Source organism: Mesocricetus auratus, unplaced genomic scaffold (assembly GCF_017639785.1).
Source record: "Mesocricetus auratus isolate SY011 unplaced genomic scaffold, BCM_Maur_2.0 Super-Scaffold_100676, whole genome shotgun sequence".
NCBI classification, from domain to species: domain Eukaryota; kingdom Metazoa; phylum Chordata; class Mammalia; order Rodentia; family Cricetidae; genus Mesocricetus; species Mesocricetus auratus.
In genome coordinates, this window is record NW_024429266.1 from 97,311,292 (window position 1) to 97,339,031 (window position 27,740).

General features: G+C 39.4%; 1 protein-coding gene across 1 annotated transcript; it reads left to right on the top strand.

The window, feature by feature from the left end:
• The first annotated feature begins 593 nt into the window (after positions 1-593).
• LOC110342968 (vomeronasal type-2 receptor 116-like) lies at positions 594-27,066 on the top strand. Its single transcript, XM_040739157.1, has 6 exons — positions 594-793; positions 13,881-14,172; positions 14,855-15,661; positions 17,157-17,384; positions 17,777-17,906; positions 26,159-27,066. Exons 1-6 carry the CDS (start codon positions 594-596, stop codon positions 27,064-27,066), a joined length of 2,565 nt encoding a protein of 854 aa, XP_040595091.1.
• The last annotated feature ends 674 nt before the right edge of the window (positions 27,067-27,740 follow it).

Here is a 27,740-nt window from a genome sequence, read left to right on the forward strand (position 1 = left end):
ACATGGGAAGCGAACTTGTTTCTAATTTAAATATATAATAAAAAAGTGTGAAAAAATATCCAAAGGCCAAAAAAAGAAAGAAAAAGAAAAAAATGAGATGATTCTCACTGTCTTGAAAAATATGGGGCACTGTTTTCTCTGTACATAGAAAAACTCTTTGATATTGGGTTTTTTTTTAACCTATCTAACTTTGAATCCTCAGATGCAATCCAATTGCATCATGGCAAATGCCTTGTATACTTTGGACACAAGTTTTACAAACAAACTTTCTCATCTAGACTGGTCCCTGTGGCTTTTCTAGTGTTAGGCTTGGATGATAATTATTACAGGAATTTGGAACGATGATCCTCATACATATTTTTCCAACATGTGCTTGTCCCTTGGACAGACGACCTCAGATGTAAAGCCTAAGGACAGAAAATACTGAAGATTTCTCCAGGGGGCTGAAATAAGCTAATGTGGAATGAATAGGTAGTTGAGAGACCTCTGTCTGCAACACTTATAAACCCACAGACAAGCTCACACATTCACCTGCTGAAGGTGTGCACTTTGCATCATTGCAGGTTCCATTCATGCTCAAAGAAGCACTCACAATGACCTTTCTGATTTATTTCTTCTTGACTCTGAAGCTTACTATGCTGCCTTGTGAGTTGAAATTTGAGAGCTGTCTGGTATCTCTCGCAGACAATGTGTACCAGGATGGAGACATAGTCATCAGTGCATTCTTACCACTTTATACCTATCAAAACCTCCAGCATAGTAGAGGGCCAGAAAACACAGATGTTAACACCCGGTAAGTGTTTTCTATATGAAATTCCTAGCTTCATTCTCCAGGATGTACCCTTAATCTTTCCTACTTTTTCCTTCTCAGCAGTGCTCCCTAATAGCATAGTAATAGTTTTTAATTTGAATCTGTTGCATTCTATTTTTTATCAATGAATGCTGAGCACAAAAACACATTCTCCAGCATGTTGCAACACGTATGCCCCACTTTCAGTTATAAATAGTGTATTATCACGTGGTGATAACACAGTGTCCCTTCTACAAAATAGGGTCCAGTGATGCCTCTTCTGTACACTTCCTAATACCTACCTGTACATACTGAGTGCCACTGTGTATGACACATTCCTGGGGAGGCGACATATTGTATTTAGTTATTTCACACTCTTGCAGTTCAGCATATCCTGCCAGGTGTGACTCTATACCTTGTTTACATTTGCCTAGCAGGGGACTATAATCAGACAGCTGTGATGTTTCAATTCTCTCCAGTCTCTGAGCAATACAGGTACAGAGACATCCTTTTGCCTAGTAACAATGTCAGCTCTGCAAACAAAAAAAAACTGACAAAGGGCTGAAACTGGCTTGTGCAGAGCTTTCTGCTCCTGTGAGGAGAAAAGGCATCAATGTGAGAAGAGCTTACACCTCCTGCCAGATGTTGTGACAGGTGTTGCCTGTGGCTGTTCTGAACACTCGGGAAGAGAGACGACAGGAAGGAAAGGCAAATGTTCCTACTTGGAAGATGTCTCATCTCCCCACACACCTAAGTGTTGAGTGGTATTGTGGCATTCTCTTTCACTTGTCTCCTCTTCACTTTCTGGAACTCTGCCAGTCACATGTATATGCTGTTGTCACTGTGTTACTTGATGCTCTGACTCCCATGACTTTCTGCTTATCACCAGTCCTTCAATAAATGGGCTCATTAGAACTTTTAGCATGATTTTGGGAGTTTCTGATCTGAATCAGTTTGATATCTAAATACAGCAGTCATTAGTGGCATGTGTTGAATCCCAGCACTCTAAAGGAAAAGGCAGGTGGATCTCTGTGAGTTTGAGGCCAGCCTGGTCTACAAAGCTATGCAGAGAAACCCTGTCTTGAACCTCTCCCCCATAAGAGTATATCTATGGAGTTCATAGCTTCTTGAGTTCTTTGTGTATTTTGGAAATCAGCCCTCTGTCAGAATGGGGTTGGAGAGGATCTTCTTCCATACTGCGGGCTACAGTTTTGTCTTGCTGACTGTGTCCTTTGCCTTACAGAAGCTTCTCAGTTTCAGGAGGTCCCATTTACTAATTGTCGATCTCAATGTCTGTGCTACTGGTGTTATGTTCAGGAAATGGTCTCCTGCATTCGTTCAAGGGTACCTCCCACTTTCTCTTCTAACAAGTTCGGAGTGGGTAGATTTATGTTGAGGTCTTTGATCAATTTAGACTTAAGTTTTATGCATGGTAATAGATATGGATCTGTCTGCAGTCTTCCACACACAAGCAACCAGTTATGCCAGCACCATTTGTTGAAGATGCTTTCCTTTTTCCATTGTATAATTTTAACTTCTTTGTAAAAAATCAGGTGTTTGTACATGTGTGGGTTAATATCAGGGTTTTCAATTTGATTCCATTAGTCTACCTGTGTTTTTGTGTGCCACTACCAAGCTGTTTTCCGGACTGTATCTCTATAATAGAGCTTGAAGTCAAGGATGGAGATGCCTCTAGAAGTTCCTTTATTGTACAGGGTTGTTTTCGATACCCTGAGTCTTTTGTTTTTCCATATAAAGTTGAATTTTATTCTTTCAAGGTTTGTGAAGAATTGTGCCGGTATTTTGATGCAGATTGCATGGAATCTGTAGATTGCTTTTGGCAAGATTGCCATTTTTACTATGTTGATCCTATCTATCCAAGAGCATGGGAGATCTTTCCATTTTCTGGTATCTTCTTTAATTTCTTTCTTTAAAGACTCAAAGTTCTTGTTATACAGGTCTTTCACCTGTTTGGTTAGGGTTACCCAAAGATATTTTATGTTGTTGGTGGCTACTGTAAAGGTTGATGTTTCACTGATTTCTTTCTTAGCCCACTTACCATCTGTATATAATAGGGCTACTGATTTTTTGAGTTAATCTTGTATCCTGCCACTTTACTGAAGGTGTTTATAAGCTCTAGGAGTTCCCTTGTGGAGTTTTTTGGGTCACTCTTGTAAACTATCATATCATCTGCAAATGATGAGTGTTTGACTTCTTCCTTTCCAATTTGTACCACTTTGAAATCCTTTTGTTGTCTTATTGCTCTAGTTAGAACTTTGAGTACAATATTGCAGAGATATGGAGAGAGTGGACAGCCTTGTCTTGTTCCTGATTTTAGAGGAATCGTATTGAGTTTCCCTCCATTTAGTTTACTGTTGGCTGTTGGTTTGCTGTATATTGCTTTTATTAATTTTAGGTATGTTCCTGTTATTCCTGATCTCTCCAAGACCTTTATCATGAAGGGGTTTTGGATTATGATAAAGGTCTTTCTGTTGTTGTATGTGTTCTTTACTGTCGTTTTCCCATCGCCTCTTGAGTGGGTGCATGTGGGGTCTCTCTCTCTCTTCTTGTCTCCTGGTGGTGTAGGTGGGCCAAGACTTCAGTGTCTGCAACTCTGGATGGTCTGGCCTCTCTTAGTATTCTCCTCATTCAAGCAGAGGGTATAGTGGGGACAAAACTCAAGTGGAGGGCAGGAAGCAGACTGCATACTGGGGGGGAGCAAGACTGAGGAGTGGCCAGACTCTGGGTGGTCTGTCCTGAGTGGGCGGGTCTGCTACATGAAGAGCAGGACCAAGAAGATTCAAGGGGCACGACAGTGGGAGTTGGCCCCCCAAGTAGAGCCCAGACTCACCTCAGCAGAGGCCAGAAGGTTTAGGGGGTACCATATTGTTCTTTAGGTTGTTAAATGTATTCTTGCAATGTGTCTGCCAATCTCTTCCTCCAACTGGTGCAGAGTGTCTTTGCCTCTTGGTTTGATCATTGCAGTTGGTGACTGTGTCTCAGTGATCCTCTCTTGGATGGATGAGTGCAGTTGTCGTCTGTGTTTCAGGGATCCACTGAAGTCATGGGGGATGGTGGTTTGGGGGCACAGTGGAACTTGCAGATTACAGGGTCTGATGGGAAGTGGGGCAGCCTCTCCACAGAAGGCTTGCTATTGGCCAGCTAGTATAACAGAGACAGTAAGGGGAGAGGCTGAGGGTTTTGCCCCAGGGTCTAGGCCTTAGAGACTTGACTTTGAAACGGGGAGGTTAGTCACTCACCTCTTGGACCCCTCTGTACAGTCAGTGTTTGTGACTCAGGGAACCATTGAGGTTCTAATTGTGTATTTTTTAGGTTTTATTTTTATTACATTTTTTTAGAAAGAGCTTGCTTCACATGTCAATGCCAATTCCCTCCCCCCCAACCTCCCACCCTATCCCCACTTCCTTCCACAAAGAGGATATCCAGAGTCTGTCATTTCACTCAGGGCAGTGTCCAAACCCTCCCCCAAGAGTCCAGGCTAAGAGAGCATCCCTCTTTGTGTTATGGACACACGAAGGCAATTTGTGTGCCAGGGATGAATACTGATCTACTGCCCAGGGCCGCATATGTTGCCCAGGCCTCTTCACTGACTCTCACACACAGGGGGTCTGGATTACTCACATGCTGGCCTCCCAGCTGTTGGTCTGGGGTCCAATAGGTCCCCCTTGTTCAGGACAGCTGTCTCTGCTGGTTTGCCCAGCCCATTCTTAGCCCATTTGCTCATTACTCCTTTCTCTCTGTCATGAGTTCCAGGGTTTCAGTTCAGTGTTTAGCTGTGGGTGTTTGCCTCTGCTTGCATCAGTCACTGGATGAAGGTTCTGGGATGGCAGATAAGGTAGTCTTCAAGTTCAATATCAGGAATGGGCTTTTAAGGTGGTCTCTCCACTAAAGCTTAGCATGCCAGTTGGTGTCATCCTTGTAGATCCCTAGAGGTCACACTGGTGCCAGATCTGTCTTCAAATCTATGACACCCTCTATTATGGTATTTCTCATCCTGTTCTCCCCCTATTCTACCTCCAACTCAACCTTTCTCTTCCCCATATCTTACCCCCACAGTCAACTTTCCTGTTCCCCCATGACTTACTCTCTCCTCCTCTTCTCCCCCTCTCTTCTTCCCAGCTCCCACTGTCTGCCACCACCCTCCATGTTCCCCATCTGTTCAGGAGATCTTGCCTCATTCCTCTTCTCTGGGGTACCATGTATATCTCTCTTAGGTAGTTTCCTGTTTCCCTGCCTCTCTGGCAGGGGGATTGTAGACTGGCACTCCCCTGATCCATATCTAAAATCCATACATGAGTGAGTACATACCATGTTTGTCTTTTTGTGACTGGTTTACCTCACTCAGGATGGTTTCTTATAGTGCCATCCATTTGCCTGCAAATTTCAAGATTCCATTATTTTTTCCGCTGAGTAGTATTCCATTATGTAAATGTACCACATTTTCTCTATCCACTCTTCAGTTGAGGGGCATCTAGTTTGCTTCCAGATTCTGGCTATTACAAATAATGCTGCTATGAACATAGTGGAACAGACATCCTTGTTGTATGAATTTCCATCTTTTGGATATATGCCTAAGAGTAGAATTTCTGGGTCTCGTGGTAGACTGATTCCCATTTTCCTGAGGAATCTCCATACTGATTTCCAAAGTGGGTGTACGAGTTGGCATTCCCACCAACAGTGGAGGATTCCCCTTTGTCCACATCCTCTCCAGCATAAACTGTCATTGGTGTTTTTTATTTTAGCCATTCTGACAGGAGTAAGATGGTATTTCAGAGTTGTTTTGATTTACATTTCCCTGATTGCTAGAGATGTTGAGCATCTCTCAGCCATTTTAGTCTCCTGTATTGAGAATTCTCTATTTAGTTCAGTCCCCCACTTTTTAATTGGAGCCTTTGGTGCTTTGGAGACTTGATTCTTGAGCTCTTTGTAGATTTTGTAGATCAGTCTTCTGTCAGATGTGGGATTAGTAGATATCTTTTCCCATTCTGTAGGCTGCCTTTTTTGTCTTGTTGACTGTGTCCTTTGTCTTACAGAAGCTTCTCAGCTTCAGCAGGTCCCATTTATTAATTGTCTCTCTCAGTGTCTGTGCTACTGGTGTTATGTTCAGGAAGCTGTCTCCTGTACCAATTTGTTCAAGGGTACTTCCCACTTTCTCTTCTAAGAGTTTCAGTGTGACTGGATATATGTTGAGGTCTTTAATCCATTTGGGCTTAAGTTTTGTGCATGGTGATAGACATGGATCTTTCTGCTGTCTTCTACATGCCAGCATCCAGTTTTGTCAGCACCATTTATTGAAGATTCTTTCTTTTTTCCATTGTAAAATTTTAGATTCTTTGTCAAAAAAACAAGTGTTCATATGTGTGTGGGTTAATATCAGGGTTTTCTATTTGATTCCATTGGTCTACCTGTCTATTTTTGTGCCAATACCAAACTGTTTTCAGAGCTTGAAGTCAGGGATGGTGATGCCTCTGGACATTGCCTTGTTGAACAGGGTGGTTTTGGCTATCCTGGGTTTTTTGTTTTTCCATATCAAGTTGAGAATTGTTCTTTCAAGGTCTGTGAAGAACTGTGCTGGGATTTCAATGGGGAGAGCATTGAATCTGTAGATTGCTTTTGGCAAGATTGCCATCTTTACTCTGTTGATCCTACCTATCCAAGAACATTTTCTGTTGTCTTCTTTAATTTCTTTCTTTAAAGACTCAAATTTCTTGCAGTATAGGTCTTTCACTTGTTTGGTTAGGGTTACCCCAAGGTATTTTAAGTTGTTTGTGGCAATTGTAAAGGGTGATATTTCTCTGATTTCTTTCTCAGCCCTTTTATCATCTGTATATAGTAGGGCTACTGATTTTCTTGAGTTGATCTTGTATCCTGCCACTTTGCTGAAGGTATTTATCAGCTATAGGAGTTTCCTGATAGAGTTTTTTTTGGTCACTTATGTAAACTATCATATCATCTGCAAATAGTGAAAGTTTGACTTCTTCCTTTCCAGTTTGTATTCCCTTGATCGCCTTTTGTTGTCTTATTGCTCTGGCTAGAACTTCTAGTACAATATTGAAGACGTATGTGGAGAGTGGGCAGCCTTGTCTTGTTCCTGATTTTAGAGGAATTGCGTTGAGTTTCTGTCCATTTAGTTTGATGTTGGCTGTTGGTTTGCTGTATATAGCTTTTATTATATTTAGGTATGTTCCTGTTATCCCTGATCCCTCCAGGACCTTTATCATGAAGGGGTGTTGGATTTTGTCAAAGGCTTTTTCAGCATCTAGTGAGATGATCATATAATTTTTGTTTCTCAGCTTGTTTATATGGTGTATTACATTGATGGATTTTATATGTTGAACCATCCCTGCATCCCTGGGATGAAACCTACTTGGTGGATGAGTTTTCTGATGTGTTCTTGGATTCTATTTGTCAGTACTTTAGCATCAATGTTCATGAGGGATACTCGTATGAAGTTTTCTTTCTTAATTTTTTCTTTGTGTAACTTGGGTTCCAAGGCAATTGTAGTTTAGTAAAAAAAAGTTTGGCAAAGCCCCTTCTGCTTGTAGTGCATGGAATACTTTGAGGAGAATTGGTATAAGCTGATCCTTGGATTTCTGGTAGAATTCTGCACTGAGGCCATCTGGACCTGAGCTTTTTTTTGGTTGGGGGATTTTTGATGACTGTTTCTATTTCCATAGGGTTTAAATTGCTTGTCTGTTCTTGATTTAATTTTGGCAGGTGATATCTATCCAGAAAGTTGTCCTGGATTTAGTTATTAAACAGGGTTATTTGAAGTTATTGGTGGTATATGGTAAGAAGTGTGATAAGAGAAGGAAGGTAATACTGCTCCCAATTTTAAAAAAGCATTTTCCTGACATATGTATATCCAAGCATTCATATGACTATTTCATCTGTGTCTAGTTTGCATAATTTTGCAAGGAAATATTTTTGCAGTCAACGATGATACCATCTGATCTTGTCTTTGTTCTTAATTGTAATTCATTAATTCTCCACATTGCCTCATTACAATATTTACAATCACCAGGCGTTTGTGGCGCACGCCTTTAATCCCAGCACTCGGGAGGCAGAGGCAGGCGGATCTCTGTGAGTTCGAGACCAGCCTGGTCTACCGAGTGAGTTCCAGGACATGGTCCAAAAAATAATACAGAGAAACCCTGTCTCGAAAAACCAAAAAAAAAATATTTACAATCAAGTATGTCATTTACTTTAACCAAATTTTCTTATTAGTTTGATGTCCACTTGACACATTTGCAAGGAAGGAATTTCTTTTGAGAAATTGTCACCTGTAGATTATCCTGCAAGCAAGAGTGCTATGCACATTCTTGACTGATGATTGATGCACGATGGTTCCTGATGCTGTTTTCAGTGCTGTCCCTGGGCTAGTGGTCTATATCCAATAAGAAGCAGGCTGAGCAAGGCATGGGGAACAAAAGCCAAGTGAGCAGTGTTCCCCAGGCCCTCTGTAACTTCTTCAGAAGCAGAGTGTGCTCTGAGAATTGCAAGGTGAAGGAAAACTTTCCATCCCAGGTTCCTTATGTTCACTGCATTCATCATAACAATACAAAGGTCACTAAGAGAACATCCTCACCCATTTGTGCCCTCCCATCTCACACTAACCACATATCTTCTGCTTTTCTCCTCGTGCTGCTCTGTCCTATATCCATTCTATATTCACACATAGGTGACATTATACACAGAGTGCACACAGTAGGATCCACGTATTGGAAAATGTCATATTTGACTTTCCTGAGGATTCTCTGTCCATCTCCTTTGTTGTTATACTGATTAGACTGCATTTTCACTGGGAGCCAGATCAAGAATCTTCATTCATTAACTCCGCTGTTTACTCTCTACAAACACAGGTTATCTTTGTATAATAGGAACATTTTTTTCTTTTAAATAATATTTTACTTTATATCTATGAAAATTAACCTGCAATTATGTCTCTCCACCACATACACAGTGCACACAGAGGCCAGAAAAAAAGTTTTCAGAATATTTGGAAGCAGAGTTACAGTCATGAGCCACTCTTAGTGGGCTAGGAATTTGATCTTTGTCTGCTAGAAGAGTAAGCATTCCTCTTAAATCCTAAACCATCTCTGCAGCTCAGAAATGAACTTTTAATTCCATACTGTTTCAGATGTTTAATCCTCTTCTTGGGTAGTTATTAGCTTAAAATTTTGCTAACCACTAAGTAAAATTATGCATAATTGTTCTAGAAATGTCCATAAATATTAATTTCATTGATGCCATCACTTTTCTAAAATAATGGTCCTCAAGTTTGCCATGTATTACCACAGCCTTTTGAAATGGATAGAGTCCCTGGGAAGCCCACACTCAGATTTTCTGAATCTGTAGAAGCTAGTAGTGACATCACAGGGACTGAACACTACCTTTTATCATTTCACAATTGTGAAACACTTTTCATTCATTTCAGGTTCCCTTCAGACCTCTTTCAGAAAATGTAGGATTATAGACTGTGCTTGAAAATTAAAGGTTTTTTCAAAATCAAAGAAGCTACATGAAAACATACTGAAATATGCCTTTTCTCCAAAATTTATTGGCACTTATTGATTATACACAGTAACAGTTTCGTCATGGCAATTGATACACACACATAGCACACTTTGAACGTCTTCAGTCCCAAAAGCTATTTATGTGAGAATGGTACTTTGCCCATGACTAAACTGAGGAAAATGCCCCTCCCTTGTTAACATTAACATGTAGTAAATCTTTACAAAGTTTGTATTTTATAATTTTATATTAACTTGTGAATTTGAATAAACAAGTTTGCAAGCTATATTCAAATGAGTAAAATTGAATGGAAATATGGGTTCACAATCAGTGAAAAGTTTTAACAAAATTGCAACAATTAGTGATTTGTCACATGATTACCAAGAACTAAAGCAGTTGCATTTGGGGGCTCTCATATTAGCTGAGAAAGAGAGAAAATAAAATATTCAATGTGGCATTGCCACATAGGAATAGGATTTAGAAGTCAATAAAGTTTTTCAGAGGATAGATCATAAACCTAGTCTTCATGTTTCCCCTAAAATCTCACAAAAGATAATCAGATGCATAGTGTACACAGCACTGTACACTAAACTTAATCAAAACATACTAAATATAAAATGATACAAATAAGCCCCTTAGCCCTCAGCTATGCAATGGACCATATTCAGAACACAGAATAATCTTGTAGAGAGTGTTCCCATAAAATGCCATCACACAAGGCTTTAGAAGTTAGAAACCTACAGCCTTTTAGATATTATGATTTTCAGGGATGACCATTTGTTAAAAGAAAACCAAATTGTGTGCTCTTTCCTAAAGAATAATTCCCCCTGATCTCAGCATTTCTCATTTACCTCAGTAGGTTTTTTAATGCTAAGGCATAGTGGGCTTGTCCCCATCCTTGTTACCATGTTTATTGTTAACATTGTTCTGAAAACATACATACAAGAAACATACTGACAGAAAAGCTTGTATTTATGCATTTAATCATATAAAATGTATACAAACAATGAATGACATAAGAGACAAAAAACGAAAGAGCAAGAAAGGGTTTATAGGGAAGTTTGCATGAAGAAAGAAAAAGGGAAATGGTATAATTATATTGTAATTCAAATTAAATGAAACAATTAAAATTATTACATTATCAGAAGTGAATAAGGGTATCTAAAGTTTATTAGACAAGGAAACATATATCTAGAACATTAAAACTAGGAACTCACAAAAGTAAAACTATGTAGAAAGGCTAGAATGAGAAATATAAATGATATACGGGACAAGAAATGTAAGTTAGTCATTCAAGGAGAGAAAAGAAATCAAACAACCACAGGGTGCGCAACAGATGGTGCCATTTATTCAGACTGGCAATGTGGTCCCATGTGTGTAGCAGAGGCAAGTGAAGCTACGTTGCAAGTGGATTGGAAAACTGGTGCCGTGGCTAGTACCACTTTTCCAGCAAGTATGAGATCTGAGTTCAGATCCCCAGTAACCATGTAAAAATTTGGTGTGCACACACATGCATCTACAACTCCACCACTGTGAGGCACAGAGACGGGATAGCTGAGGTTTTCTGACTCTCAGGGGAATTACAGTTCCAGTTGGAGCCATTGTCTCAGAGGAACGAGATGCAAAGTGAGAGATCAGGACTCCAGACATGCTTCTCTAGCCTCCTCATGAACATGCACAGGTGCACATCTAGTATATATGTGGGCATGCATTATACCACACGTGTACACATATAATAATAACAATTGGTTTAAATATGTCATACAACATGTATGCAAACTTTCAAAGTAAAATGTGATTGATGAAACTTAAACAAGGCCATTCAAAATCATTATTAATACAAATAAACACTGTGGCTAACTATAAGAGGGTATAATTACATAAGAATGCCAGACCCTGACTACATGAGATTTTAAATTACATGGAAGAATCAGAGAGTATATTGTAGATACCAAGGAAACACATGTAGATGAAAGTATACAAGGAAGTTAAAGTACAGACAAAACTCAGGCCCACTTTTTAAAAACAATGTAAAAGTCTAATCATTTCTATCTTAAGTGCTATGGCATTATCTAACTTGAAAACAGAAAAGCTGAAAGAGACCAGAAGAATGAGAGATAGAAATTTTGTGTTGGACCCTGAAAATCCCTCATGGAGGCCCTTGCCCTCCCTGGGGAGCTGAGGGGGGATGGAGTGGGGGTGAGGGTTTGGGAGGATTGGGGATTGGGGGAGGAGGGGAGGGAGAGGGAACTGAAAGTGACATGCATAAAAAGTTAAATTAAAAAAAATATATGTCAACCAAAGAAATTTTGTGTTGTTTTTCTTAGGTATAATATGAAGGGTATGTGATACAGACATCACCACAGTAGGTGACTTGATTGTTTGTTAGTTCATCATTTAAAAAAAAACAAGCTTTGTCTTCACTCTGGGAAGATGGATCAGTGGGGAACAAACTCTGGACAAGCATGAGAGCCCAAGTTAGATTCTCTAACCCCACATTGAAGCATAATATAGCTGTATGTGCTTGTAAACCCTGTGTTTGAAGACAGACACAGGTAACCAGGAACTTGCTGGGCAGTAATTGTAGCTGAAAAGAAAAGCTTCATTCACTGGGACACCTTATCTTCAGAGAAAAAGGTACTAATAGAAGAAGACACCAAGCATCCTCCTCCAGCCTCTGCTTCTGCACATACCTGGACATGTCTCACATGTGCATGTGCACACACACACACACACACACACACACACACAGACACTTGCGTGCACACACCAAATATATTCACACTTGTACATTCTATACTTGCATACACTACATTCACATGTACAACAGAAGTAGAAAGAATAAAGGTCACAAACAGCAAGTGTTAAGTGGGAGAAATTAAGATGAGGAAAACAGATGACAAAAAACATTTGCTGCATGCAGAAATTCTGGAATAAACTGATGACTTAAGCCAAGCAAGTTTGTAAAGAAATAAAGAGAGTTGGTCATGGGGGAACAGGAAGTTGAGGGGGTGGGGGTAGAATAGGGAGAAGAGGGAATCATAGGATCGAATACAGATCAGGCACCAGAGCGACCTCGAGTGATCTAAAGGGATAACACCAACTGGCAAGCTAAGCAATAGTGGAGAGACCACCTCGAATGCCCATTCCTGATAATGAACTTGATGTCTATAACCATCCGGGAGCCTTCATCCTGTGACTGATGGAAGCAGAGGCAAACACACAATTAATCACTGAACTGAACCCAAGGAACCCAGTGACAGAGAGAGAGGAGTGATGAGCAAATTGGCAAAGAATGGGCTGGCAAAACCAGCAGAGACAGCTGATCTGAACAGGGGAGAGCTCTTGGACCCCAGACTGACAGTGGGGAGGCCAGCATGGGACTGATCTGGACCCCCCAAATGTGAGTGTCAGTGAGAAGGCCTGGGCAACCTATGGGGCCCTGAGCTGTGGATGAGTGTCTCTCCCTGGAATACAAACAGTCATTGTGTGCCCATAGCACAAAGAGGGATGCTCTCTCAGCCTGGACTCTTAGGGGAGTGCCTGGACCCTACCCAGAGTAAAATGACAGACTCTAGATATCCCCTATGTGGAAGGATTTGGCAATAGGGTGGGAGGGTGGGGGGAAGGGGAGTGCGGGAGGAGGGGAGGGAGAGGGAACTGGGATTGACATGTAAAACAAGCTATTTAAAATTTTTTAAAAAATCAGATCCAAGACCTAAAGATGGGAAGTGCCTAAGATTGAAGCCTGCCTGTATAAACATGGGGGAACTGGCATTTTCCACAGTGTTGTTGTGAGTCAACTTTTCACAAAGCACCGTGAACAAGGAAGTTACTCTGATTCCAAGAAAAAAAAAGAAAGAAAGTATCCTATGTACTATCTACAGAGGGAAAATGGCCAAGGTCGGCAGAAAAGCTAAGGCAATGTTGTAAGAGAAAACATAGGATATCTCAGAATCAGCTGTCTTAGGACTAATAACCACAACCCAATGGGAAGAGTTGAGCCAGGAAACTCAAGTTTGACTCCTTTGTTGCACTGGTTCCAGTACTAGATGGGCCATGTCAAGTACAAACTTGGACAAGAAAATAGAACTAAATTTCCCTCTCTCCTTTCATCAGGGTTTCTCAGAAAGACTTAGTTCTATTTGACCTCCCACATCATAATACTCCCCATCGACAGAATCACACAAAATATATTTATCACTTTCACGAAGGCTAGAAATTGCAAGATAAAAGCAAGTGGTGATCATGTAGTGGCTGCCTGCTTCATTAATAGAAGATAGGATTCTTGCTCTAGCCTCATACAGGAAAGAGATGAGGAAGTGGTCTATTTTTTAATTTCAAAGATATCCATATGGCTCTAAATATGACCACAACCAATCCCAATGACATACAAATGTTCTCACATTGTAATATCATCAAATAACAAGATGTGGTTTCAACATGGAAATTGTAATGGTAAGTTTTCATTTAGTGCACGACAGTTACTGTGCTCATTTTGAAGACAATGGTGATTGAAGATTGTTCTGTAATGATCCCTATGTCCTCTACACAGAATCAATTCCAACAACTATCAATTTGCAATAACCTTGATTTTTGCAATTGAGGAGATCCAAAGGAACCCCTTTATTTTACCTAATGTGTCTCTGGGATATGGTATCTACCTTGCTGGGCCACATTATATAGAGACGACATACAGTTTCCTCTTTTGGCTCACTGGGGAGCACAGATTCATCCCAAACTACACCTGTAAAAGAGAGGAAAAATCTGTGGCTGCAATCACTGGGACAACATGGGAAATTTCTTCCCTACTTGGCACATTTCTGGGACTTTATAAATATCCACAGGTGAGATGATATGAATGGGAAGAAATAAAAGAATCCTTTTATGCCAACATTTGACTACTAAGAAAACACATCTCTATGACTCAAATTATATAGTCTTGGGATTGATTGTGGCTCAGGAGTCAAGCATGCATTCTGTATAATCATGAGACCTGGAGGTTGGACAACAGCACCACCCATGTCCTCATGATAGCACAACAGAGGAAGGAAGATCTCTGTGGCTTCCTGTCTTCCACACAGACCTAAAGTTATGAATACTGGAATTGTCAGGAGACTTGGCTCAAGAATATGGAAGAAAGGAGAGAATATGCAGTTTCCCACTCTAGCCTTCATATAAATACATACATGTGCACACCTATACAAACATGGGCACATATATTTGTATGGACATACACATACATACACATACAATCAACCAATCTTTTGAAATACATAGTCTTTAAGGCTACATACTCTGATATTGGTATTTCCACAATTCTTTTGTGAAATACTCATGAAGGGCTTGAGATACAAACAGACATGAGCAAATGTTTCATCTTAATTTCTGGATTGTAGTCCAGATGTTGGAGTTAACTTTAAATACACATCTGACTTTCTAGAACTTTAAACTACTACTTCAAACTCATTGAGTCTGCAATTTCTGGAACCTCCTCTTTCATCTCACTCCCTCTTCTCTTTTGTTTAGTTGGTTTTTGGAGCTTTTGAAAGAAATTTGAATGACCCTGGGAAATATCCTTCTCTGTATCAGATGGCCACCAAGGAGTCTTCTCTTGCCTTAGGTATGGTCTTATTGATGATTAATTTCAGATGGAACTGGGTGGGCCTGGTTATCTCAGAAGAAGAAAAGGGTGTTCAGTTTGTCTCAGAACTGGTACCAGAGATGGACAGAAATGGACTCTGTGTAGCCTTCATTGATATGATTCCAATCATGCATAAGTATAACCTTGTTAGCCCAAGAGAATATTATGCTGATATTATGATGGGCTCAGCAAAAATTATTGTCATTTATGGTGTCACAGACTCTGCTTTAGGTGTGGTTTTCAGCATTTGGAAATACTTACTCCCATGGAGAATCTGGGTCACTACTTCACAATGGGAAGTCTTTACTACTATGAAACATTTTATTCTTGACTCATTTCATGGGAGTCTCATTTTTTCACAACACCATGGTGAGGTTTCTACTTTTAAAGATTTTGTAAAAACATTCACCCCTTCCAAATACCCAGAAGACATTTTCCTTGCAAGATTGTGGAAGATTTATTTTAATTGTACAATGTCTAAGGATTCTTGTAAAGCAATAGAAAATTGTTCATCAAGAGGTTCATTGGCATGGTTACCTTGGTACCACTTTGACAAGGCCATGAGTATTGGAAGTTACCATGTATATAATGCTGTGTATGCTGTAGCACACACCCTCCACAAGATGCTTATACAACAAGTAGACATGCAAGCAATGAAAAATGGAGGAAGAATGAAATTTCCCCCCTGGAAGGTAATTTTCTTTTATTTGTATCATGCAGAAAGTCACCAAAGCAACTCAGTTAAATGGCTCTAAAAGTACTCTAAAAGAATCTTCAGATTCTTTTTCCAAAGGGAAGTTTTCTAGAGTTTTACTGACTAAAAATATAGACGGGGTTGGGGGGGAATAGAAATCATAATTTAGATGTCAATATCATAATAAGAACTAATGACAAACATTTATATTAAAGCAGCCATCAGTGTCCTGCCCTTTTCAACAATAAATCCCTAAACACTTCCCATGAAGTTTCTAAAGATGAACAAGGAGAGACTGACACTTCAGGGTCCTAAATAGTGTATAGTACAGCCAAATAAAATAATCTTAAAGCATTTCATGAAACAGTATCTGCTATAAAACCTTGTCCTAGGCTTATTTCCTTTTGCTCTGATAAAATATGTGGACAAAAGCCACTTAAGTGAAAAAGAAAGTATGTGACTCACAATTATAGTTTGTAGTCCACCATCTCTAAGTACTCAAGATGGCAAGTATCGAAGCAGCCTGTCACATCAATATCAACAGTAAAAACAGAGAATAATAAGGTATTCCATGAATGATGTTGCTCAAGTGGTTCATTCCAATATATTCAGTCCAGACACAGTTCTTAAAATGGTCCTACTCAAGCTTAGCATGGGCCTTTGCACCTCAGCTAAACCAAGTTACACAATCTCTCATAGATGAGCTCAGAGGCCAAGTTAATCTAGGCAATTTTTCACTGAGATTACACTCCCAGGGGATTTTTTTAAATTTTTATTAAAATAAATTATGTATTAGAAACATGCATGCATGCATGCTTCACATGTCAGTCCCAGCTCCCTCTCCCACCCCTCCTTCCTTAACCATCCACCAGCCCTCCTCCAGCCCCCCTGCCAATCCCCAGGGAGGGTAAGGCCCTCCTTAGGGGTATCTCCAGAGTCTGTCATTTCATCCAGGGAAAGACCTAGGCCCTTCCCTATGTGCCCAGGCTGAGAGAGCATCTCTCCATGTGGAATGGGCTCCCAAAGTTCACTCATACGTCGTGGAAAACACTCATCTACTACCCAAGGCCCCAGAGATTTCTGAGGCCTCCTCACTGACACTACATTCACGGAGTCTGTATCAGTCCCCGGTTGGCCTCTCAGCCATCAGTCTGGGGTTCAAGAGCTCCTCCTTGTCCAGTCAGCTGTCTTTCTGGGTTTCAGCAGCACTCACAGGGGATTTTATGTTGGCAGGTGCATAATTAAAACTAACTACCACAAACTTTGGTGACCACTTCTGAAAACCAGTTGAATGCATAAGGAACAAAGAGATTTATCTGAATACTCTATTCACATACTATTAGGATAGTTTTGTTCATTCACTGTAATCATTTGTTTTTTTCTGTTATAAACCAGTAATGATTTTTTATTTTGAAGGACAGTGAACATGGCATAATTCAGTTTTTTTCTTTTTAAAATGGGTATGCCCATAATAAATCATGCATCTTTCTTAGCTGAATCGCATGCTGAAGACCATCCGATTCACAAATCCCATTGGAGACCCAGTAAATTTGAATCCTTCAGAACAGTTTCGTGTGGAGTATGACATTCTGAACTTCTGGAATTTCCCACAAGGGCTTGCATATAAAGTGAAAGTAGGAAAATTTTCCCCATATTTTCCACCTGGCCAACAATTGTCACTGTCAGAGGACAGAATAGAGTGGAGCACAGGTGGTAGAGAGGTAGGTGGAATGTCACATCATGCTTTACAGAACACAGAAGAGAAGAAAAACATGGCTTAGCCTCAAGCTTCCTCTCAAATTAAATATGACTATAGTAGCCCATTTACAAACTCAATTTCTACATACTAACTTAGTTATTTTTCATAACGTAATTATTGCCAAGTATTTGCACATTCTTTCCCACGTATATACATGACCCTAAACGTGTATGTGTGCTTCAATGTATATTTAAATGTATATGATGAATATATCCTACTATAGGGTGTATTTATACATTTGTTAATTAATTGAATGTGGGTTCATAAAATTAAATTTACCAATGGCCCAATATTCTCATAAAATTCAGTTACCAGATTAATTCTTAGATTTATTCACATCTCAAATTTCCTCAGACTCCAATATCTGTATGCAGTGAAAGTTGTCCTCCTGGATTCAGAAAAATTCTTCAGGAAGGCAAGGCTGTCTGCTGTTTTGATTGTAGCCTCTGCCCAGAAAATGAGTTTTCCAACAGAACAGGCAAGTGTGTGCATTAATGATGAAATTCCTAACTTGTTTTTAACCCATGGACTGATGTAGAAATCATGCATAAGAGAACTGAACAGACAATGTTCTTAAGATTTTGCATTCATAGTTGATAATTAAAATCAAAATTTATCCATGAGATAGCCCATGCTTGGTACCTGTATATGATTGTGAGTCGTATTTTATTTAGGTAATACTTTTAATGTCTTGAAAGGAATCACAGATCCACTTGTTAAAGAGAAATTTATGTGTAGAATTGACATACATGCATCTATGTTTAATTTGTTTGGAGCTGTATGGATACTAATAGATAGTATATTTGCCTTAAGAAACTCAGGGGCTGGAGAGATGTCATAATAGTTAAGAGCACTGACTGCCATTTTAGAGGAATTTGTTTGACTTCCAGCACCCAAATGATGGCATTTAACTGTCTGTAACTACAGTTCCAGGGTATCTGACACCATATTCTGGACACTATGGACAACACACATGTTTGGTGCACAGACCTACATTCAGGCAAAATACTCAAATCAAACACATAAAGAGTAAGGAATTCATGTGTCTCTCATGCAACAATATGTATCATAGATTGATCCCAGTGGGAAAGTGGTGTTTCCTAAGTATAAAACTCTATAGAGATGTACATTTAGTGTCAGGTCATAAAATTGAATAATTGTATGCAAAAATTCCTAGAGGCTGAATTAAGTGATGCTACATACATTTTGAGAATAAATTGTTGAAGTTTAAGTATGTTTGTACCAGAACATAAGATGATAAAAGGACAGGGCAAACAGTTCTTCTGTAAATGATGCTACTACTAAGTGAGGCAGACCTTCTAAAGCCCAAATATGGATTTGGGCATCTGAAACAATAACCTGATGGAGGCCTCTAGATTCTTACTAAAAAGTACAGTATCAGCACCAATTTTGACAAGAAAATCTTAATCTGTTCTCATTTATTCTGTATCCATGAGTAAATAGCATTGGGCTGTCTCACTGTCTTATCCTTAGCAGTGACGGAGGTGCAAGGGCATGGATTAGAAAAATTAGGTATTTGCTGATCAGAAGCATGAGTCCATAATCTAGACCCATAGCAGGTGTTTACATCAAAAATCCCAGCCATTGAATTGACTACACTGGAACCAAATGTGGTCCCAAAAGGATTTGAAACACTGGGTGTGGATAATTTTGAAGAAAACAATGATATTTTAACTAATGGTGACACTGAAGGCATCTGGCTAGATTTTGGTGTCTGAAAAGTAATTTCCTCTGAAAAATTCAATTTATTGGGTTCCACTGAGTATGATGAAGACATCCTCCTCCCATTTGTAGCAGTTTCTTGATAGAGAACCAATTTCTGAGTCATATCATGGCAGAGAAGTGAGTGCCAGGGATTCCTCCAGCACCTTTCCCAATTCCATTCCCCTGATCTGCGGCTGCCATACCCTTCCTGCCATCAAATCACCGAGAGGGACCTGGAGGAGGTACAAAGCAGCCAGCATCAGCCACCATTCCTGTCTTGTCCCTCCACCCTCCAATAGTGAGGAGAGGGAGAGACCCCACCTGTACCCATTGGAAGTAGAGATGGGAAGATGACACTTTAAGTGCATCTAACAATAGAAAGACTTATATGACACCACCAGAAACTAGGGATTCTTCACCAGCAAGACCTGAACATGCCAAAGCAGATGAAACACAAGAGAATGACCGTAAAAACAACTTCAAGAAAATGATAGGGGCCCTCAAAGAGAATACAAGAAAATCCCTTAAAGAAATGGAAGAAAAATAGACCAAAAATGCTGGAAATAAACAAATATCTTAAAGAACTCAAGGAAAGTCAAGAAAAAAAAACAATCAAACAGATGAAAGAAACAATCCAAACAGTTCAAGACCTGAAAACTGAAATAGAGACAAAAAAGAAAACAAAAACTGAGGGAATGTTGGAAACAAAAAATCTGGGAAAATGATCAGCAATTACTGATGCAAGCATAACCAACAGAATACAAGAGATAGGAGAGAGAATCTCAGGCATTGAGGATACACTAAAAGAAAAAGATTCATTGACCAAAGTAAATCTATAGTCCAACAAATCCCTACCACAAAATATCCAGGAAATATGGGACACCATGAAAAGACCAAACCCAAGAACAATAAGTATAGAAGAAACCCAACTCAAAGGTATAGAAAATATATTCAACAAAATCATAGAAGAAAACTTTCCCAAACTGAAGAATGACATGCCTATAAAAGTGCAATACGCTTACCAAACACCAAATAGACTGGACCAAGAAACAAAAATAAAGTTCCCTAACTAAATAATAATCAAAATGCCAAAGATACAGAATAAAGAAAGAATGTTAAGAGAAGCACAGGGGAAAAACTTCAAGTAACATGTAAAGGCAGACCTATCAGAATTACACCTGACTTCTCCATGGAAACTCTGAAAGACAGAAGGTCCTGGATAGATGTTCTACAAACTCTAAGAGACCACAGATGCCATCCCAGACTACTATACCCAGGAAAACTCTCAATCACTATACATGGAGAAAACAAGATATTCCACGAAAAAAAAAACAGATTTTCACAACACATATCCACAAATCCAGCCATACAGAAAGTTCTGGAAGGAAAATTCCAACCCAACAAAATTAACTACACTCACAAGAACATAAGGAATAGACAACCTCACTTTACCAAAAGTCAGAAATAGAGGAAAAACTCAAACACAATACAACCAACAAAAACAAATCCAAAGCAAACAAGAATCAACAGTCAATGGTCATTAATATACCTCAATATCAATTGTCTTAACTCACCTATAAAAAGATACAGGCAAAGAGCAACTGGCCCCCAGAAAACCAAGCAACCAGGAGCCTGCAGAGAAACCTGGTCTATTTGCATCCCCACTCAGGACAGAGGGCAGAGGGCAGAGGTGCGCTCCAGGCCACTATCTTAAACCTGAAATCCACATACAATTCCACCGACAACAACCATTCTAAAACAAAAAAGAAAGAGGAATCAATGATCATTAATATCCCTTGATATTAATGGTCTTAACTCACCTATAAAAAGACACAGACGAACAGAATGGATTCAAAGATGGAAGCCATCTTTCTGATGCATACAAGAAACACACCTCAGCTTCAAAGACAGATGTTACCTCATAGTTAAGGGTTGGGAACAGATTTTCCAATCAAATGGACCCAAGAAACAAGCATGGGTCACAATTGTAATATCTAAAAAACTAGAAAACTAGACTTTGAACTGAAATCAATCAAAAGAGGTGAAGGAAGTCATTTCATACTCATTAAAGGAGAAATCCATCAGGATGAAGTCTCAATTCTAAACATCTATGCCCCAAACACAAAGGTATCCATGTTCATAAAAGAAGCATTACTAAAATTCAAACCGTACGTAAAACCTCACATACTTATAGTGGGAGACTTCAACACCCCACTCTCACCACTAGACAGGACTACCAGACAGAAACTTAACAAATAAAGGAACCAATAGAAGTTTTGACCCAATTGGTTTTAATAGACATCTATAGAACATTCCATCCAAACACAAAAGAATATAACTTCTTCTCAGTGCCACATGGAACCTTCTCAAAACATGACCACATACTTGGCAACATAGCAAACCACAACAGGTACAAAAACAATGGAATAACTCCATGTATCCTATCAGACCACCATGCTTTAAAGTTAGAATTAAACAACAAAACAAATTGCAAAAAACCTACAAACTCATGGAAATTGAATAATGCTCAACTGCACCATTCCTGGGTCAAAGAAGAAATAAAAAAAGAAATTAAGACTTCCTAGAATTCAATGAGAATGAAGACACAACATACCCAAACCTATGGGACACTTTGAAAGCAGTGCTACGGGGGAAGTTCATAGCACTAAGTGCCCACATGAAGAAACTGGAGAATAGTTATAATAGAGAAGTAACAGCACAGCTGAAAGCTCTAGAACACAAAGAAGCAAACTCCCCCAGGAGGAGTAGGCACCAGGAAATAATCAAATTGAGGACTGAAATCAATGAAGTAGAAACTAGGAAAACAATACAAAGAATCAATGTAATGAAGAGTTGCTTCTTTGAGAAAATCAACAAGATAGACAAACCTTTATTCAAACTTACCAAATGGCTGAATATGAACATGCAAATTAACAAAATCAGAAATGAAAAGGGGGACAAAAATTGGCACTGAGGAAATCCAGAGAATCATCAGGTCATACTTTGAAAACCTATACTCCACAAAATTTGAAACTTTAAAGGAAATGTACAATTTTCTGGATAGACATCATCTGCCAAAATAAAACCAAGAACAGATAAGCAATTTAAATAGACCTATAAACCCTAAGAACATAGAAACAGTCATCAAAAGTCTCCCAGCCAAAAAAAGCCCAGGTCCAGATGGCCTCAGTGCAGAATTCTACCATAAATTCAGAAAACAGCTTATACCAATTCTTCTCAAAGTATCCCATACAATAGAAGCAGAAGAGTCTTTGTCAAACTCATTTTATGAGGCTTCAATAACCTTGATACCCAAGCCACACAAAGACACAAGTAAGAAAAAGAACGTCAGACTAATATCACTTATGAATATTGATGCTAAAATACTGGCAAATCGGATCCAAGAACACAGCAAAAGAATCATCCACCATGATCAAATAGGTTTCATCCCAGGGATGCAGGAATAATTCAAAGTACAAAATCAATCAATGTATCCACCATATAAACAAGTTGAGAAACAAAAATCACATGATCATCTTACTAGATGCTGAAACGCCTTTGATAAATCCAACACCCCTTCATGATAAAGGTGTGGGAGAGATCCGGGATAACAAGAGAATACCTAAACATAATAACAATGGCTGTTGGTTTGCTGTATATAGCTTTTAATACTGAGTATATCCAAAACAACCCTTTTCAACAAGGCAATGTCCGGAGGCATCACCATCCCTGACTTCAAGCTCTATTATAGAGCTATAGTCTGGAAAACACCTTGATATTGGCACAAAAATAGACAGGTAGACCAATGGGACTGAAATGAAAACACTGATATTAACCCACACACATATAAATGCTTCGTTTTTGACAAAGAAGCTAAAATTATACAATGGAAAAAAGGAGGCATCTTCAACAAATTGTGCTGGCATAACTGGATGCTGGCATTAGAAAACTGTAGATAGATCCATGTCTATCACCATGCACAAAATCTAAGTCCAAATGGATTAAAGACCTCAACATAAAACCAGTCACACTGAAACTCTCAGAAGAGAAAGTGGGGAGGCACCCTTGAAAGAATTGATACAGGAGACCACTTCCTGAACATAACACTAGTAGCACAGACACTGAGATCAAGAATGAATAAATGGGACCTTCTGAAACTGAGAAGTTTCTGCAAAGCAAAGGACACAGTCAACAAGACAAAAATACAGCACACAGAATGGGAAAAGATATTCATAAACTCCACATCTGACTGAGGGCTGATCTCCAAAATCTACAAAGAGCTCAAAAAGCAAGTATCCAATGCACCAAAGGATCCAAATAAAAAGTGGGCTACAGAACTAACTAGAGAATTCTCAATAGAGGAGTCTAAACTGACTGAGAGACACGTAAGAAAGTGCTCAACATCCCTAGCAATCAGAGAAATACAAATCAAAACAACTCTGAGATACCATCTCACTCCTGTCAGAATGGCTAAACTCAAAAACATCAATGACAGTTTATGCTGGAGAGGATGTGAGAAAGGGGAACACTCCTCCATTGCTGGTGGAAGTGCCGACTTGTGGAGCCACTTTGGAAATCAGTATGGAGATTCCTCAAAAAAAGGAGAATCAGTCTACCACAAGACCCAGAAATTCCACTCTTAGGTTACCTAACTCAGGATGGTTTATTCTAGTGCCGTCCATTTGCCTGCAAATTTCAAGATTCCATTGTTTTGTTTCCTCTGAGTACTCCACTGTGTAAATGTACCACATTTTCTCTATCCACTCATCAGTTGAGGGGCATCTAGGTTGCTTCCAGGTTATGGCTACTACAAATAATGCTGATATAAACATAGTGCAACAGACATCCTTGTTGTATGAATGTACATCTTTTGGGTATATGCCTAAGAGTGGCCATCCCCAGGATGTGGGGGCTTTGTTTACTGGATCCACTGGTTTCCTGGTCTCGTTGTTGGAAGAGAAGACCTCGAATCTGGAGTGCTTGGCTCCCGCTGGGATGGGAAGCTCTGTGCTGTTCCCAGGCAGTTCCCAGGCCCTGGAATGCAGGTCCAGATGCAGGGCCTGTTTTACCTGGTCCCCTGGTCTCGTTGGTGGAAGAGAAGACCTGGGATCTGGTGTGTTTGGCTCCCACCTGGGTGGGAAGCTCTGTGGCTGCTGTCCCCAGTCACTGGAAGGCATGCTGGGATGTCCATTATTTCTTTTTTAATTTTATTTTAGAAGCACTCTTATTTGCATAGCTATCCCCCAATTCCCTTGCCCTCCCATCCTCCCATGCTTCCCACCCACTGATCCCCCCAACCCATCCCCAGTCACTCCTCTGGGATAGTGAGGCCCTCCATGGGGGACCATCAAAGTCCATCACATCATTTGGGGGCATGCCCAGGCCCTCCTTCCCGTATCTGGATAGTCATTATTTCTAACAGGTATGTAACTATAGAATCAGTCCTTTCAGAGCTCAAATCACCTGCCCATTGAAATCCCAAAAATGTGTCTTGTATGGTGTATATATTTTAATTTTCCAAATTATTTAAAATGAAACATCCATTTGCCAAACTTCGTTTTTATCCAGACCTTTATGGTTACTTTCTATAGGTAAAAGCACATGGTTACAGAAGAAACAAGTAGGACCTTTATTTACAATTTCCTTTGCTTGTTGACAAGTGATAGAAAAATCTTTTTTTAAACCTTTCCAGAGGACTTCCTATTAATAATCAATCAATTTCATCATTACTTTGTGCTAGACAACTTGCCGACCCAATGAGATCTGATGTGAGATTTAGATAGATAGATATAGATATAGATATAGAGATATATGATTCCTATTCCTAATTATTTTCTGCAATTGTATAAAATTACAAGTTAATTCTGTATCACCAAGAATAAATTTAGTAGTTTCAATGTGTAAGACAAATCTCTGCATATTGACAGTCATTAACTATATTGAAAGATTCTGTAAATTACACTAGTAACACGAGAATGGCATATAATTCTGCATTTTGCACAGATTTATAAGGACTTTGAACCATTTTACTTATATATATCCTGCCTTTCCTTGTTTATTTGCATCAGTGTAGAATGTAGGGACTCAAGAGTTTGGTATGTTTCACACAATGCAAGGAAGGATCCAAATGTTTTTGTTATGAATTTTATTCTGTAACTTTTGGGATAATTGTTGCTAATCTTTCCCAAAGAGTTACTGCAAACCCTTTGCCAATATTCACTATCTTTCCATAAAGAGTAAATTTCCTCATTAATTAAAATTATTAACATTTCTATTGGGTCTATTTCGGACAGTTGACAAATTCTTAATTTTCCTCTTAAAATCAAATTAGAAATATTTTCTATATAGGTCTTTAGTGTCCTATTCTGATTACATGCTAGAAAAATCCATTCTAATATAATATTTTCTCTCTACATCAAAATACCTGAAGGGTATTCCCTAGAGGCTAATAAAACCAGAATGTAGGTAAGCTTTGAATCCAGACAAATAATATGTGCCTCTCCTATATCTCTTCTACCCATGGTAATTCCTTTTCAGCTTCAGACAATAATTCTCTTGTACTATTTAAGTGTTTTTCCCTTTTAGGATCTTTTTCAAGTTTTTTAGTCCATGTCGTTTTAATCCAATCATGGTCTGTAGGCGGGAAATCTCTCCTAGAAATTCTTTGCTTCCTGATTGCTGGAATTGAAGGGGTGTGCCACCATGCCTTGCTTTATTATTTACTTTTTTATACTGTTGTTGTTCATGACTTGTTTTTGTTATGCTATATGCATATGGAGATAAGAAAAGACAGCTCATGACAAGTGAAAAGAATATCCACTTACCTAGTACAAGAAGACATGTAATATTAACTGGGCAAAATCTTCAAAGCAGCAGCCTATTATTCGTTGTCTTCTGTGAACAGAAGAATAATGAGATTGCTTTTTCCAGTGCACTAATTTCAGGCGAGTGGGGTTACAATTAGTGAAAATCACTGAAGTTGTGTTGATATCACATTACTTTTCTTGCCAGATATGGATCACTGTGTGAAGTGTCCAGATGATCAGTATGCCAGCACGGAGCGAACTCACTGCATCCAGAAAGTTGTGACATTTCTGGCATATGAAAGTCCTTTGGGGATAACACTGGCAGGAATGGCCCTGTGCTTGTGTACACTCACAGGACTTGTCCTTGTGGTGTTTGTGAAGCACCAAAATACTCCTGTTGTGAAGGCCAATAACAGGACTCTCAGCTACATCCTGCTCATCTCCCTCACATTCTGTTTTCTCTGCTCCTTGCTTTTTGTTGGTCAGCCCAACACAGCCACCTGCATCCTACAACAGATCACATTTGGAGTTGTCTTCACAGTGGCTGTGTCTTCTGTCTTAGCCAAAACCATCACTGTGGTCCTGGCCTTCAAAATCACTACACCAGGAAGAAAGATTAGATGGTTGCTTAAATCAGGGGCACCCAAATGCATCATCCCCATCTGTACAATTATACAAATTATCATCTGTGGAATATGGCTGGGAATATCTCCTCCATTTGTAGACACAGATGCACACTCTGAACATGGTCAAATCATCATTTTGTGCAATAAGGGCTCTGTCACAGCCTTCTACTGTGTCCTGGGATACCTGGGGACTCTGTCCATGGGAAGTTTTACCATGGCATTTTTGGGAAGGAACCTTCCAGACACCTTCAATGAAGCCAAATTCCTGACCTTCAGCATGCTGGTGTTCTGCAGTGTCTGGGTCACTTTCCTCCCTGTCTACCACAGCACTAAGGGGAAGGTCATGGTGGCTGTGGAGGTCTTCTCCATCTTGGCCTCTAGTACAGCACTTTTGGGTTGTATCTTTATCCCCAAATGCTATATCATTCTCATGAGACATGATAAGAACTCATTAAAAGTCATAAGAGATAAAGCTCACTGGAAATAATCAGTCTTTAGGATAACATGTTATATTTTTGGGCTCAGCAGTGACAACAGAAGGTTAAACTGCTGCATATTATTACACATCACTAACTTGTTAGATACTCTGTATTTATGAATTACGATGATAGACATCAAAGACAATTTTACCTTGGGTAGTCTTAGTCTTCTAATCAGCCAGTTATAACTCAGATCTATATGTGGCTTCCAAATAAATACTTTGGCTATGAACGAAATGATCTTTGCTTCCACCAAATGAAGATCAAGATATTATAGGATAACATCAAAAACTATTCATAGCATAGAATTCCAAGGTCTGCTGTAACTAACAAAATTATTTATTTACAAATGTATTTTGAAAGTGTCTTTATTTGTGGATTAATTTTTTATTTTTTCAAATACCAAGCACAGTTTCCCCTTACTTCTCCCCTCCTAATCCCCCCTCCCTTCTGCCCCATTTGCTCTTCCTCCATCTCCATGCAGAAGGGGTAAAGCCTCCCATGGGAGTCAACAAAGCATGGCATATCGAGATGAGGCAAGTCCAAGTCCCCCCCTTGCATCAATGCTGGGCAAGGCATCACACCATCGTGAATAGGTTCCAAAGAGCCAATTCATGCATGGGGAACAGGTCCTGGTCTCACTGCTAAGGGGCTCCACAAAAGACCAAAATACACAACTGCC